Source organism: Mirounga angustirostris, unplaced genomic scaffold (assembly GCF_029215605.1).
Source record: "Mirounga angustirostris isolate CCGP_5_RB_7025 unplaced genomic scaffold, mMirAng1.0.hap1 SCAF_12, whole genome shotgun sequence".
Taxonomy (NCBI): domain Eukaryota; kingdom Metazoa; phylum Chordata; class Mammalia; order Carnivora; family Phocidae; genus Mirounga; species Mirounga angustirostris.
In genome coordinates, this window is record NW_026991720.1 from 106,808,193 (window position 1) to 106,824,665 (window position 16,473).

Consider the following 16,473-nt stretch of genomic DNA (forward strand, 5'->3'; position numbering starts at 1 on the left):
CCTTTCCAGAAGGGCTGTCATTAGTTCCTCCATATGTTTGGTTATGCTTTTAGCTTATAAAAACATCACCATACAAATTTGCATCTTAGAGAAAAAAGACAATAATTCTCAAATTATACTTGACATTTGTAAATTTGCTTTGCGAGCACTTCACACTTCATTGAGAAGTCATACACAATTATCAAGTCATTAGCATAGACATTTTAAGTAGGAAATTTCAAAACACAAGTTAGAGAGTTATAAACAAAGAGGCAGCTAGCATTGGGTGCTCTCTTGTTCTTAGACTGTTGACTGTTTATTCAAATGTTGGCAGAAGTGTCCCTGTGAACAAGTGTATGAGTTAAGGATTGCATTTGGCTGCTAGTAATAACAACTTAAAACTGAATAAATCCTATCCTACTTATTTTTATGCCACGTGGAAGAAGTCTGCAGGTCCCCAGTTCAGGTATAGCAGCTCTACAGTGCCGACAGGGGTCCAGACCCTTCTAGCTTTCTCTTCTGCCATCTAAAGGTGATTCTTACTTAGAGTACTGCTCTCAACAGTAGATTGAATGTTTATATAATTATCACCTGGAGAACAAGAATACATCATGGCTATTTGAAGGTAAATTCTAATCATGGCATGAAAAAATGAATTAGAGGGGGACAGTGTTTGTGATGGATGTTCAGCCTAAAAGTGGATAATGGGGCTATGTGCAAGAGAAGAAATGGTAATGAGATCAGTTACAGAAATATTTAGAATTCTGCCTATTTCTATGTTGTAGTTAAGGTAGGTAGGAGAAAAAAATGAACAAAGGGTAAGTATGAGGGCCCATATGTATAGATCAAACTTCACTGACAAACATGATAGTATCTGCCTGAAACAGTAGTAATGATACCAGAGTAGAAAACTGTGATTTCTAAGTGATGGTCCGGTTCAGTGATAATAAAATACGGGCATGTTAGAAAATTAGAGGCTCTGGGAAGTCCCACAATGATGAATTGTTGAAACATTAAAATTTTGCTTTACCCAATGTTTCCCAAACTTATTTACTGTGTTTAGTCTTGTTTTGCTTTAAACAGAATGGCTTTATGCATCCTGAGAAAGCATTTGGGGAATACACTACCAGTTCTTAGTGCTTACCTCGTTAGAAGACTGTGCATGTGCCTTTAGGATACAAACATTGATGTGTGGCATTCCCTCAGTTTAAGCTCCAGTGCACTGTAATACATATAAGGTTTTAGCTGATGGAGCACATGACTTTTTTTTTTTTTAAAGATTTTATTTATTTATTTCACAGAGAAAGAGACAGTGAGAGAGGGAACACAAGCAGGGGGAGTGGGAGAGGGAGAAGCAGGCTTCCCGCTGAGCAGGGAGCCTGATGCGGGGCTCGATCCCAGGACCCTGGGATCATGACCTGAGCCGAAGGCAGACACTTAACAACTGAGCCACCCAGGCGCCCCTTCTTTTTTTTTTTTTTTTTAAAGATTTATTTCACAGAGAGAGAGACAGTGAGAGAGGGAACACAAGCAGGGGGAGTGGAACATGACTTTTATTCTTCAGGTTCTGACAGCCTAATAAAGATTGCCATATAGATAAAAATAAACTTAAATCGAGGGGCTTGTTCCTATAACTGAATTGTAGTCACTCATATTGTCTTTTAGTCTGGTGAAAACACTTGTTATCACCTAGGAAAACATTTGAATAGACTAAGAAACTTAGCTGGATGATGGCCTGAACTCACATGCAGAAGACTTTAACACTATGTATGTATAACACATTTGCATAGTTAATTAACTTACTGATTGTGATCACTTACATCTTTGAAAGTAATCTCAGTGTTCTGCAAAAAGAAGTTATTTTTAATTCTCTTAAACATTTTTTTGTCGTTGCATGCCAACAAAAATGTTCTTAACATGTAGGTCCAAAATTGCGTCCTGTATTGGGGAAAATAATATAATCACTCTATAAACATAATAGATTCAATGGCTGATTGAAAGCATGTTTAGCCAAGTTTTTCGACAGATTTCTTCAGTGGCTTTACTTAGGGTTACCTGTTCTATAAAGGTTTAAATAAACAAGATGGAACTTGAAAAAAAAAAACCTTCAAATTCTTTTCCCACGTGTAGTGCTTCAGCAATAGTTGATATTGTACCAATATTATATTCCAGAATTGATCTTGAGTAGGTTGATTCATACGCATCTCTTTGGTTCCTCAGACATAAAAGTACAATTGGAATACAATTAACAATTTTAATGACCAAGAAAAGTAACAAGGAGAAAGACAATTTCATTATCCAGACCTGTGAAAACTTTCTCTTTTTTTGAACAAGAACATGAAACTAAAGTCAACAAAATATTTATTTGAAGTTTTCAGGAATTTGAGTTTTTTGAAGTATGTATACTGAACGAATATTCTTGTGAGTGACAGTTAATCTCATGCTTTCTTTTGCTGTTTCAACATTTGTTAAAGAATTCTCTAAAGTAAAGGACCAAATCACTTTTTTGGTAACAAAGCCTTAAAGCTATTGGAGTGATCATGTTGAATATTCTTAGTATTTGGCATGATACTTGTAGAAAGTATCGGTAGTTTGATTAAGTTTACACGTTTCAGGTGTATACAGAAAGTTTTCTATTTTAAATGAATCCTTATTAGTGAAATCTTTTGACTAACTTTTTTTTCCTAAGTACTTAGTTCTGGGCAAAGAAGAGTCCGTTCATTATAGCTTCATTATAGGTTTCACTTTGTGAATACAGGATGATGGTGGTTTGGCCATTATTAAAGAAACTGAAAATATTGTATACTGATGTTTGAATTGCTTCTCAGACCAGTAATAATTTTTGGTTCACAGACTCTTTCATTCATTAACGAATTTGAAGAAGATAATTGGATATTCTGCACTACTTCTTATTTTGAAGGACAAAACCTCGTACAACTCTTACTCTTTTGATAACCTCCTAGACATGGTTAGTTGCTACCTTTTATATTATCATAAAAATGTGTGATTCTTTTGTTCTTGATTCAGAAAAGGGGGTGAGAAGCTGAGTGAAAAGAAACCTTGAAAAATAGTGATTTCCTTATACATGATTTGAAAGAATTTGCATCATTTTATATGAAATACCTATGTGTTCTTCTTTCCTGTAAGTGTGTCTGTATTTGATTTATGGTGTATATTTTGTTCTGACGAAATCTAAGCATGAAAACTAATGAACTTCATTATGTGGAACATACAGCTTTGAGAACACTATTAATATGATACTGTAAGGTAACTAGACGCTGTAATTAGTTATTTTGCTTGGCTTTGATTAGAAGCCCCTGAATTGTCTTCTGGTTTCAGGATGAGCCCATGGAGCGCTGTGAGCAGTGCTCAGATGTGTGTAACAGCAGAGGAGCAGTTGAGGAATTAAAGACTAGCTATTAGCCCCACCTCTGTACCTGATTGCATGGGCCTGAAAAAGCTGCTTAACATCTGTGAGCCCTCATTCATTTATCTGTTAGATGGGATGATTCCTGCCTTGGCTTGTATCGTGGTTAGGATCAGGGGAGCCAATAAAACAGAACATACTCTGAGAGGAAGAATATACTCTTCAGCAGCAAGGAAGAACAGTGGGAAAAAATGGGGGATTGCAAACCTCTTTAGACTTCGATTTGGCAACTCAGATGTTTTAAAACTGTAATATTTTATCATTAGAGTCTATTGTGAGCCATAGGCTTTGAAATTTTACATGTAATTGGAACTTACACATCTGGAATCAGAGATAGTAAGTTCAGTATTTTCATATACTGATGTTTGCAATCAAATTATGGTTACATATTTTCATGTTGAAGTAAAAAATCCAATAAATGGACATACATTGCTTAAGGATATGAAACCTGTGATACAAAGGTAAAATAGTGAAACTTTTTGCAAAATGATCTTTAGAACTTTGATTTACTTGGTTCCTAACTGGACTCTAGTAGTCCGTGTAACACATGCCGTACTGAAGTCTAAAGACACACCCATAAAAATGCACACACACAAGAATTACTTATTTTGAACTTTGATGGACCTTTATGTAGCTAGAAGGAGGACACCATTGTGTCCTTTTTAGGATTTTTGTAAGTACTATTACATAGCTAGTTTTGAAACTTAAGTTTTAAAAGTAAAATAAAAAATTTTTGTTTATTTTTACAGGATTTGAAACAAAACTCACAAGGTTCTCTACCACAAAAAACTGTAATAACACTGAGTGCAGAGCCAAGGTAAATACATAATTTCTCATACACTTTGCTACTGTTCTGACTTGACTTTTTTGCTTTTCATGTTTCTTTTCCCTCGCCAGGATATACTTTGAGGCAGTATTTTGTTTAATAAATTTATTAATTTAAAAAATTTTTTTGAAGAAATGGATTTTTCTCCCATGACTGTCATGTTCAATGTTAATAGTTAACACAGTGTTTGATACATTAATTGCTGAATGAACAATTACAACTATTTTTTTACAGATATTTGGTATGGGATCATAAATATGATTTATGATTATGTTTTTTCTTAACCCTTTGTTAACTTATCTTTTCATTGATCCCCGATCCCATTTTTAAAATGAAGGAAGAAACTTAATTATGAAAAGTTCCTACTATAAATTGCTTACTAGATAACTGTCATTGTGCTGGCCAGACTGTCTCATTTTGGCATTGTGGATTTATGTTAAGGCAAATGGGAAGGGTGTTCAGTTGACCTGAAAATGGGGCGATTAATTGGTGGCTGCCTCTGATTTATAAAGAAATGTTTTGTGTTTTTATTGGTAATCATTTAACCAAGTCTTCTGTTTTAAATGACCAAATATCACTAGGTCAGTACCCACTATCCCCAGATACACACTATATTCTTATATAATATAACTTTTTGCTATCTAAATTGAGAAATTTAGTATGTACAAATTGTAGGATAAAAAAATAATTGTAAAGGATAATTCATGATTTTAGGTATTCTTTATTAGAATTATTTTAAAATAAATGGAATCAAAGTATTACAGAAAATTTACAATTGCTAATAAAATTGACATTTTGGTTACTCAGAAAATAAAGCCTTAGTTTGCTAAATCTCTTCAGGAAGTAGAGACTTAAAAATGTATACAGCTCATACCTTAGAACAAGAAGACAGGTATTTTTTAGTAACACTAAAGTATCACTAAAGTAATGGTAAAGAAATCCTACATTTCTTTCTTTTGGCCAGAAAAAGAAGGGATTCACTGGAAAAGACAGTTTAAGTCTCAACTTTGAAGTCCTGTTGCAGGCTTAACAGCTTTCAGGTTGCCAAGTCATAAGAGAGTAATGATACTCCCATTACAAAATGTTTTCTTTGTCTTAAAATATGTAATATTTTGATGTAGTTGAGGTTGTGTGGCTGTTCCTTAACTATTTTGCCCCTAATAAACTCTGGTATTAGGCATAATCCCCCTTTTTCTATTTTGGTAGGGGAAGATCTTTGTTTCTGCTGACTGTAAGAATGCCTTATGCTTGCTATAAATAATTTATGCCCCTTCCCCACCCCATTAGTCTTCCTCTGGGTGAATGGTAGGGTGGGTGGGATGGAGCCCTAATGGGTTACAAACCCTATGGCTTTTCTTCTTCCTCTATTGTCCTTGCTTTAGCCAGGAGTAAGTGGTATTTTAGCTCTACTTATGCTGGAGGAAGAAAGGAGATCCAGGTGTATTAACTAAGAAGAAATATATTTTGAGCTTTAATATTGAGGAGTTTTAATTATACATCAACGTAAATAGCATTTTTGGGACTATTAGTAAAATGATTGCTTTCTGATATTTCCTTTTAAACAGTTTGTATTTAAATAGTGTTCTTCATCTTAATATTACTCCTTCACAGTTCTTTTCTACCAAATGTCAGTGCTACTACTGTTTCTGTAGTTAGGTGAATTGGGAGTACTTAGGATTGTCAAGTTCTTATTTGTATCTTTATTATCTGTTTTGTACTTGAGGACCTCATGAATAGAACTACTTATACTTCTGGTTTTAAAATCTATATTTTACTTGTTAGCCACAAATAATCTGAGCTGATCTCTCAACAAAATCAGAGAAGAATGGAGGAATGACAGTGGCCTTTAAAATGGAAGAATTTCATAGTTTTATTTAGCAGATACTGAAAGTGATATCATTGCACTTCTCAGTCTTGAAGTTGAAAGTTTCAGGAGTATGGTCATGAGTCTTTCTCATGTTCTTCATGAGTCCCTATATAATGATCTAAGGCTTAGCATTATTTTGGCGATAAGAATAATTCTTGTTTGAGCAACAATTTATTAATCTAAATAAAACATGCATTCTCAGTGAGAGAGACATCCTCCTTAGGAGGGTAAAAATTGGTTCTTGGGGAGTTTGAAAAAAAGTATTTTTTTAAATATATAAAGCATAAAAATAGTACTCAATAGTACAATAACAGATATACTTTTAAGTGTATTAAAATGGTATGGGGGGATGATTAACAAAAAATGTCTAAAGAGTCTTTAAGGAGTTATGTGAAAAGTCTGAGAAATACTGATCTAACTCACACAATTTCATAGCTATTTTTTTTTTAAGTTTTTATTTATTTGACAGAGAGAGACACAGCAAGACAGGGAACACAAGCAGAGAGAGTGGGAGAGGGAGAAGCAGGCCTCCCGCTGAGCAGGGAGCCCGATGTGGGGCTCAATCCCAGGACCCTGGGATCACAACCCAAGCCAAAGGCGGACACTTAATGACTGAGCCAGCCAGGTGCCCCTAACTCACACAATTTCAATAATACATGTAAATGAATTTGATCATGCTGTTTGGCAACATTAGTTATAGCTATAACCTAACATAAGTTAGTTTGGGAGTCTTTAAAAAGGAGTGGCTAATCTGCTCATGGGGATGTGGTACATATCTGTGAGCCTGATTGAGTTCACAAGGTTGGGTAAGCTCTATAGTATATGCATTCATAGTCTTTATGTGGAAAGAAGGTATAATTGAGAGTTAAAAGTTAGGGCACCCTGAACAAGTCATAAATTTTCTAGCCTTAAATAATCCTTTAATGTACCGAGGTGTTTCTTTTCCTCCAAGGCCCAATTGTAAAAAAAAAAAACTGTAGTACAAAGATTTACAGGATTAGGGACGTGGAGGACATAGAGGATGGAAGGTAAACTCCTAGGACAGGCAGGGATTTCAGTCTCCTTTCAGTGTTTAGTACTTGAGGCAGGATGGAAGCAAATATCACCGCAGCCCAGGACGCCAAATCATGTGTTTTGACAACGTGTGAAGGAACTTTGTTTTTTAAATGTGGATAATTTGAAATGCCATGGAGTATACAACTAAAATCTGAAACTTCTGTAAATCTGAAAATTTAACTTTTCAAGTAGAAAACTTTTAGTTTGAGAGCAATTTATTCAAACCCATTACAAATTTACCATTAAGTGCTTTTAATGTTTAACAAGGCATTTATTGGTAAGGGATTTTTGGCCAGAAAAAAGAAGGGATTAACTTCAAATGAAACCACCAACCATGTGGAGACACAAAAGAAGTCCTTGTTTTTGGGGCTTGGGTGACTTTAGAGTATCAAACAGATATTAAAAGTACTCAGTTCCAGAAAAGGCACTCAGTACCTCCATTGTCATGTGCTTGTTGTAATGGTTCTTCCTGGATGGCTGCCCAGCACCTCTAATTTAATTTCCTCTTGTTTTCTCCACGTGTGCTTTCTTTTTGGATCCTAATCTTTATTAATAGCATCATTCTCTTTTTGGTTGTCTAGGTGCTGAAAAATAGTCTTTATATGGAAAGCAGGTACAATTAAGAGTTAAGAGTTAGGACACCCTGAACAAGTCATAAATTTTCTAGCCTCTAGAACCCACTTTGACTTCTACCTTTTCTTGTTCTTTTAAGTTTCATCAGCTGGAAAGTGTTTTGGATTTTCCCCTCTGCTCATCTCTGACATTCTTCGTCTCCTGTCTTCCTATTACTTTCTGGTTTTAAGGCCTCTATTATGATTTTTTTTTTAAATGTTTTACTTGAACTACTGCAATGACTTCCTGCTCTTCTGTCTTCAGTTTCTCTCTGCCCCTAATTTATTGCATGTAGTTGTCACAGGAATCTACCCATAGCGGAACGCAAGAAAGACACCTGGGTGGAAGCAGCAAGGCTTCTAGGACCTAGCCTCAGAACTCCTAGAAGGTCCTTTCCACTACATTCTTAGTGAAGCAAGTCACTAGCGTCAGCCAAGATTCAGGGGGAGGGAATTATTCTCCATGACTTGAAGGGAATGATGGCAGTCATCTTTGGAGACGGTCTACCACAGTTTATCCACTGGCCACTACAATTCACATACAATTCACCATGTGCACAATATTCCACCTCCTCCCATGATGCCAAAGTGCCATCCCATTATGGTACTGGCCTCAAATTTTCATCTAAATCAGATCCAAAATGACTCAATCATGTAACTGGGAATTGATGTTTTCTTATTTCTCTCAGTATAATAATTATTTGAAGTTAATTCTGCTAGACTGTAAACTCCTTGACAGTAGGAACTATTTCTTTTATTTATTTCTCCCACCATGCCTGTGGAATTGCAGTCAACATAGTAAGAATTGAATAAAGACTTGTTGAAATACAATTAATTACTGATTGAAGAGACTATTAAACTTCAGACACCAGATATGCGTAGACATTCTACGTGAAGATGTGGTATCCTGGTATATCTTCTCTCCAAATAGTTCTTTCATCTAGTATTTGGAGTTTGGATGCCAGAGGGCTTCTGAATACACTAAATAATACTACAAGCAAAAATAAATAACAACTCAAAGCTTTGAATTTGCTCAACATTTGGATAACTGTTCATTGGAGATTATAGAGTTTCATACCATGGGACCTGAAAAATTTTAGGTTGCCTCTCAGCATCATTGCATTCTTACAGAATTACCTTTGTTGAGATTGCTTTCTTGAAGGCTCTTTAGAATGGGTGGGTTCAAAAGATACTCCCAAATATCTAAATGAGTTGACTTGATCAGATGACTTTTTTTCTTTTTTAGATTTTATTTAAATTGAAGTTAGTTAACATACAGTTTATTATTAGTTTCAGAGGTAGTATTTAGTGATTGATCAGTTGCCTATAACACCCAATGCTCATTACATCAAGTGCCCTCTTTAATGCCCATCACACAGTTACCCCATCCCCCCCACGTCCCCTCCAGCAACCCTCAGTTTGTTCCCGGTAGTTAAGCATCTCTTGTGACTTGCCTCCTTCTCTGTTTTTATCTTATTTTATTTTTCCTTCCCTTCCCCTATGTTCATCAGTTTTGTTTCTTAAATTCTAGATATTAGTAAAATCATGGTATTTGTCTTTCTCTGACTAACTTATTTCACTTAGCGTAATACACTCTAGTTCCATCCACATTGTTGCAAATGGCAAGATTTCATTCTTTTTGATGGCTGAGTAATATTCCACTGTGTGTATGTATGTATATATACATACACATCTTCTTTATTCATTCATCAGTGAGTGGACATTGGGGCTCTTTCCGTGTTTTGGGTACTGTGGACATTGCTGATCAGATCAGTTTTTACACACAAGACTTTCTGTTGTTGCTGACTTAGAGTATTTGCCTGATTCTGCATTTTGTGTTTTTAATGTTGTTATCACAAACCATTCTTCTCACAGTAATTATCTATTAGTGTAATGGCATTCAAGACTTTAAATCATTTTTTCATCTGTTACCATATCATCAGTGTATTTTTAGACCAAATCACACTGTATCTAATCTTCCTACCAGTTGTTTAAACGTAAGTTTTAAATGAAGTAACCAAATTCACAGCCGTACAGTTATTGTTTGGAGTGGAATTTCTAGGGAAATGGAATTCTCACCATTCAGATTCTGGCAGTGTTATTTATTATAATATAGACCTGGTAGAGTCATTTATAGCTCAAGAACTGAGCTGAGATTCCGCTACTTGAACGAAAGTGGTTCTAATCTGAGCACGTGGCGTCTCCTGAGAGAGCTGTGAACGTCACGATGCACCTTACTTTGTACCTGGTGGTTTTTCTTGGGGGAGCTGGAACAGTGTTAGCAGTGATAACTGTGATGAGTAGTGTAAGAACTGTGCTTTATTGCTCATGGATCGTAACAGTGTGAGCTCAAATCTTGTCATGCACTAGAAAACTAGTACAGAAATGTCTTCACATTAGTTAGCAGAAAAACAAATGTACAAAGTCACAGAGATTGAGGGTTTCTGTCCTTGATAATGAAGGGCTGCCTTTTAACATTATCCCAAGGGAATTTAAAGTAATAATAGAATACATGATTTGACTAGGATTTGACTCTCTGGATCCTCTGCAGGTTCTGTTATTATGAGAGACTTTAGAACTTTTCCTTTAATGGGGCAATTGTTAACTGAGAGTACTGGAGACTCTTAAAAATAAAAAACTGAGTTCTAGTCTAGTAGAGGTCTGTCTGGGTATTAATAGCATAGTCTATTTAAGAGTTAATGCTCATTACTGGTTTTGAAGGCGTTCCTAAACTCTCCTCTGAGATGCTTTTTTGTTTAAGTATTTCTTGCTTGTGAAAGGTGTTTGTGTGTTTTCATCTATGTTGCATCTGAGTTACATTTTATTCATTTTGACTTGTTTCAAGATATAGATTGTGACCGGTTCTCCAATTATCCAGAAACACGTTTCAGCCTGTGTGTAATGTGGGATATTTTTAGAAAGGATGTCTCACCCAAAAGACTTGAGTAGAATATAGTACATTACTTTAAGTAACCAAAAACTTCCTAGGGAGTTGGGGATACTTTCAACATGATATATTAGTTAATTTTATGTTATAACTAGTTTTAGAGCAATCATGTCTGGATCACAACATCAAATAATCTTATCTGGTGTTTGCCATTCTAAATCGGTCATTCGCAGGCTTGTCTTTTGCCTGACTTTTTCCAAGGAGATATAAAGGTCTCTGGGGGAGAGAATAGAAAAGGCCCTACCTTTCCCACAACAGTCTCCCTACCCTTAACATTTCTATTTATTTTATGATATCAGAAATGATGAGTATTAATTCCAGAAATACTGTTTCAGCCTTACATTGACTTAGATGAATAACGCCTATTCTATGAAAAAACAAAAAAGTTGACACTTTGTTTTATGTGATGGCAGACTAGGGACTCTGAGACTGACTCTCTCAATTTCCTATTAAAACTCACGAAAACAAAGATGATGATCAACAATCAGAGGAACACCAAATCTTGGTTTGACAGTCAGCCTATTGCCACAATTTAAGATATCCACAAACTATAAAGTTGATCAACTGGACTGGAAAATACAATTACTCACTGACCAGTGGTAAACAGTTAGAAATAATAGCTACATTGCAGGTCTCTAGAAGCAGGTGTGGAGATTGATTCCTTTTCCTTTTTATAATGTCTACCCCCAAAGCTTTGAAATTTGTGTACCTACCACCTAGAACAGAGAACTAATATTTTAATACAGGGACAGGGCTCCTTTTTTGAGGCTGTTAAGGAGATAAAGTAACTATTCTTTTCATTCTCTCTTCCTAAGATTTCTGTTAACCAATCTCCATTTAATTGGCCAACTAGATCAACTGATTCACTCCATTCCTTTTCTGTGCCCATGATAGCCTGACCTTGTCCCTAACAGGCCACTAGCTAGGGAAACTGGTACAATTCTCTCCCTCTGGTCTTTCCATTGAATTGTATGATTATCATGAAACAATTATTTATTCCCAGATCAGTTGTTCTTGTTATTTTTCTTACACAATTTGATTAATTTTTATTGAACTGATGAATTATACAAAAGATTGTTTTTTTTTTAAATGAAGTTGGGTTCTTTAGAAATTTTCAACAAATGTGAGTCACTGGTGAGATGCCTAAAAAAAATTGGGAAGAAGTCATAAAGATGTAGAAGCAGTCTGTACTCATATGGCTTAATATTTTTTTCAAGTGGTGAAATTCTTGGTCTGCTTTAGAAAAACCTAATCTGGAAACCATACATGATTAATCACATGCATGGTTATGCAGAAAATATGACACAGGACTCCAGTTAGTGGTCCCATAGTTAAACCAGAAGCTTTGCTCTTAATATCAATAGATTAGGAAATGTTATATATATATAAGTATATATAAAACATATATGAAAACATGAATTATTAAGTCATATGTGTGTAACTTAAAATTGTACTACTTAAACTTTAACTTTCAAGTCAACTTTATCTCTTTCAGTTAATAGGTCTATTGCCAGCCTTAATCACACTTAAAAGAGGGCTTCCATTGTGTCTGTATTTCACAACCAATTTGGAGACTGAATCTGACAGAAATAAAATAGGCAGGTGCAGCCACTCTGGAAAACAGTATGGAGGTTCTTCAAAAAGTTGAAAATAGAGCTGCCGTACGACCCAGCAATTGCACTACTGGGTATTTACCCCAAAGATACAAATGAGGTGATCCGAAGGGGTACGTGCACCCGGATGTTTATAGCAGCAGTGTCCACAATAACCAAACTATGGAAGGAGCCAAGATGTCCATCAATAGATGAATGGTTAAAGAAGAAATGGTATATATGTGTGTGTGTGTGTGTGTATATACACACACACATATACACACATACACACACACAATGGAATATTATGCAGCCATCAAAAAAAATATCTTGCCATTTGCAACGACGTGGATGGAACCAGAGGGTATTATGCTAAGCGAAATAAGTCAATCAGAGAAAGACATGTATCATATGATCTCACTGATATGAGGAATTCTTAATCTCAGGAAACAAACTGAGGTTTGCTGGAGTGGTGAGGGGTGGGAGGGATGGGGGGCTGGGTGATAAACATTGTGGAGGGTATGTGCTATGGTGAGCGCTGTGAATTGTGTAAGGCTGTTGAATCACAGACCTGTACCTCTGGAACAAATAATACATTATATGTTAAAAAAAGAGAGAGAGAGAAAAGATAGAAGGAAGGGAAAAATGAAGGGGGAGGGGGGAACCGGAGGGGGAGATGAACCATGAGAGACTATGGACTCTAAGAAACAAACTGAGGGTTCTAGAGGGGAGGGAGGTGGGAGAATGGGTTAGCCTGGTGATGGGTATTAAAGAGGGCACGTACTGAATGGAGCACTGGGTGTTAATACGCAAATAATGAATCGTGGAATGCTACATCAAAAACTAATGATGTAATGTATGGTGATTAACATTACATAATGAAATAAAAAAAAAAAAAGAAATAAAATAGGCAGAAACAAGTGGGGAACTGATGGTAGAGCACTGACCTAGGGAAGTATCCGTTCAAGGAAATTACTATTGACAGTGGCATGGGCCAGAAGGATACCCATGATAGTCTTTGCTGAAGAAAGAATCCCTCCATTTGTTCACCAGAGTTGGCATAAAACAATGAATATACAGGCATAGCCACCTTGGATGGTAGCCCTTTGGACCTTTGCAATCAGGCTGGCTCTATGCATGTGGACTTACATTCCTTATTATATATTTTATATATTATATAACTTACTCTTCTCCATCACTGCATTTTTCTTCCCCTCCTTTAGGCATTATTAACAAACTGGTTATTTAATTTATTTATTTCTTGCTGTCTGTCTCCCTTGCTAAAATATTAGCTCCATGATGGCAGGGAACTACCTTGCTTTTGAATCCCCTGGCAAATCCCTTGCTTTTGAATCCCTTGCCAAATACTCGTCAAATAAACTAACTCTAGGTAAGAGAGGGCTTTAATGCCAAAATAAAGACCAAGAGTACCTTTAGCATACACAGGGTCTGGATATCTGCTTCTGTGAGGGTAAGTAAAGGGAAAGTTATCCTAGCAAACCTTTGCAAAGGCTCTACAGAACGACAGAAAGTAGCGCTACATGAAGACTCAGAAGAACAATTTACCTTTTAAAATGATTTATTACAGAGACCAGGAAAACATTACAAAAAAACCTCTTTGGAGTTCTCAAAAAATTTGAGTCATGATCTCTAAGAAATCTGAAACGAGAAACAAAGAGCCGAGATGAAAAACTGGTGAGATGATACGGGGAAGGGACAAAAGGGAAGGTTATTGGTGGGGGCGCGATGAGTGAGCATCTTTACAAGTGATACTGAAGAGTGAGGCCGACATTGTGAAAGAGTGTCCAGTGACACGAAAGAAAAAAACCCATGAGATGCTTTGCAAGAATGCAGAGAAAAGGAAGAGGAGTGGAAACAACAGGAGAGAAGATGATTGGTATGCAGGGTAAGATTTAAACAAAAGACAGTGATTTTCTTCAGGAGAAAAAAATGGAGCAGAGACAATGATCAAAGACAGAACTGATGGAAAGTTTTCTGAGCTGAGAAGGTCTGACTTTATAGATAAAAGGGTTAAGTTCTGGGTAATACAAATGAAAAGAGGGTCACTCCTGTTATGTCTTGGTAACTTAGTCCAATTAAAAGGAAAGGGACATATTGTAGAAGTACCCAAGCAGAAAGATATATACTGTGTAATATGGAACAAAAGCTAAACAGACTTAGGTTTCTTCTCTGTAATGAGAAGACTATAGAGTTTTTAAATCATTTTATACTCACAGTTATCTTTTGTATGTGAAAGCAACAAAAAAAGACATTTTCAAATATGAAAACACAAAATGAACCATGGGTACTCTTCTTTTTGAATATTTTCTTGATAAAGTCAACTCAGCTGACTAATATTTGAATCAAAAGTAAGAAGGCCTTGAAAATAATGAGACATCGTGAAATGCAGATCATGACTGGAAATTTGGTTACCGGAACTGAAGCTAGGTATGTACTGTAGAAAAAGCTACAGGAATATAGATCTGTGACTTCAGATTATGTTAACATCTAAAAGAGGTGGAGAGTCAAGAGCATATAAGAGATCTTAAATAAGTAATTGTTTTGCCTCAGGAAGATTTAAAAGATAAAAGCTCCTGGTGAGAGTGATATTTCCTACTCAGTTGCCTTGATTTATTGTCCATGTACTGGTGACTCACCACATCCATATCTCTTCTGAGAAAAGTTGGCCAAGTTCTGCCCACAGGCCAGATAGGTAGCTCCATCGGGATGGTCCACCTGTACCTCCATTTCAGTGCGTATAAAACTGAACTCCTGGGGCGCCTGGGTGCCTCAGTCATTAAGCGTCTGCCTTGGGCTCAGGTCATGATCCCAAGGTCCTGGGATCAAGCCCCACATTGGGCTCCCTGCTCAGCAGGAAGCCTGCTTCTCCCTCTCCCTCTGCTTGTGTGTGTGTGTGTGTGTGTGTGCTCTCTCTCTGTCAAATAAATAAAATCTTTTCTTAAAAAATTTTTTTAAATTAAAAATAAAACCGGATTCCTACTCTCTACTCAAATATTCTGTGGTCCTGAGCTCCTTAATAAAATTTCAGCAGCATCATCCAGTTACCTGGGCCTCAATTTTTGAGTGATCATGCATTGCAGTTTTTCATTAGTGTCCCCTTCAGTCCCTGCTCATCTCTGTCTCTTTCACTTTCTCCTTGTACCCAAACAAATACCAGGTCTTTTCATTCTACTTCCTAAACGTATCACAGTTTTGTCCGCTTCTCCTTAACTTCAGTACCAGTGCCCTCCTTTAGGTTGCTACTGTCTCTCCCCTGAGTGATGGCGACACTCCTGTAACAGGTGTCCGTCCCTCCCTCATACATTTGTTGGAGGAATTAAATAAGGTTACGTATATGAATTTTATAGTGTAGAATCTGGTACTTAGTAGGCATTTAACGGATACTAGCCATGATGTTTCAGCTGCTCAAAACTCTTCTTTTGCCCACTGCCCTAAGGCTAAACTTACAGACTCTTTAACTTGAATTATGTGTCTACATTTTGGTTTCTCTAGCATCATCTTTCACATTACCCCAGCCTGCACTCTGTGTTTCAGCCCTTCAACTATCAATTCTCTTAACATACCATGTTCTCTTACTTCTAGACCTTTGCTGCCTGGAAACAAAACAAAAACCCCCTACCAGCACATCCCCAGGCACGCACGCACACACACACACACACTCTCTTTGCCTGATTGACCCCTGGTTATCGTTTAGGACTCAGCTTAAGTGTTACATTCTCTGGAAACTTTTTCCAGTATACTTGAGTCATATTAGGTGTCGTTCTTGTATGCTCCCATGGGACTGTGTGTCTAACCACTGTTGTCCCACATAGCACATGTATAATATTCCTATGAAGATGCTTGCTATAAACCCCGTGAAGGCATAGGTTGGGTCTTATTCATCATTCTTACATGACACCTAGCAGTCTGTCTAGAAAGTAACCCAGTAATACGTGCCAGGAGCGTTCAAACTAGGCATTGCACTGGAAAAAATCGATCCTGTGTAGAGATGAAGAGAACTGTGGGCAAAACCTTTCTCTCAGCTTTATCATCTGAAAAAATACTTTAAAAGACTTAAATGTTCAATAATAACCATCGAGGAATTGGTCAAATAAACTATGTTCATAAAATTCTATATAAAGTTAAAGAAGATGCCTCTGCTAGCATG

The 16,473-nt window shown here is 36.5% G+C and overlaps 1 protein-coding gene across 6 annotated transcripts in view; it reads left to right on the forward strand.

Annotated features, from left to right (window-relative positions):
- The window catches only part of LOC135362140 (alpha-mannosidase 2-like), a 141,028-nt gene that overhangs the window by 66,272 nt on the left and 58,283 nt on the right, over nt 1-16,473 (forward strand). For all 6 annotated transcript variants that reach the window (XM_064575577.1, XM_064575578.1, XM_064575576.1 and 3 more), the window contains 2 exons: nt 2,833-2,947; nt 4,156-4,223. In XM_064575577.1, coding sequence (XP_064431647.1) covers nt 2,833-2,947; nt 4,156-4,223 — 183 coding nt within the window. The remainder of the gene's footprint in view (nt 1-2,832; nt 2,948-4,155; nt 4,224-16,473) is intronic.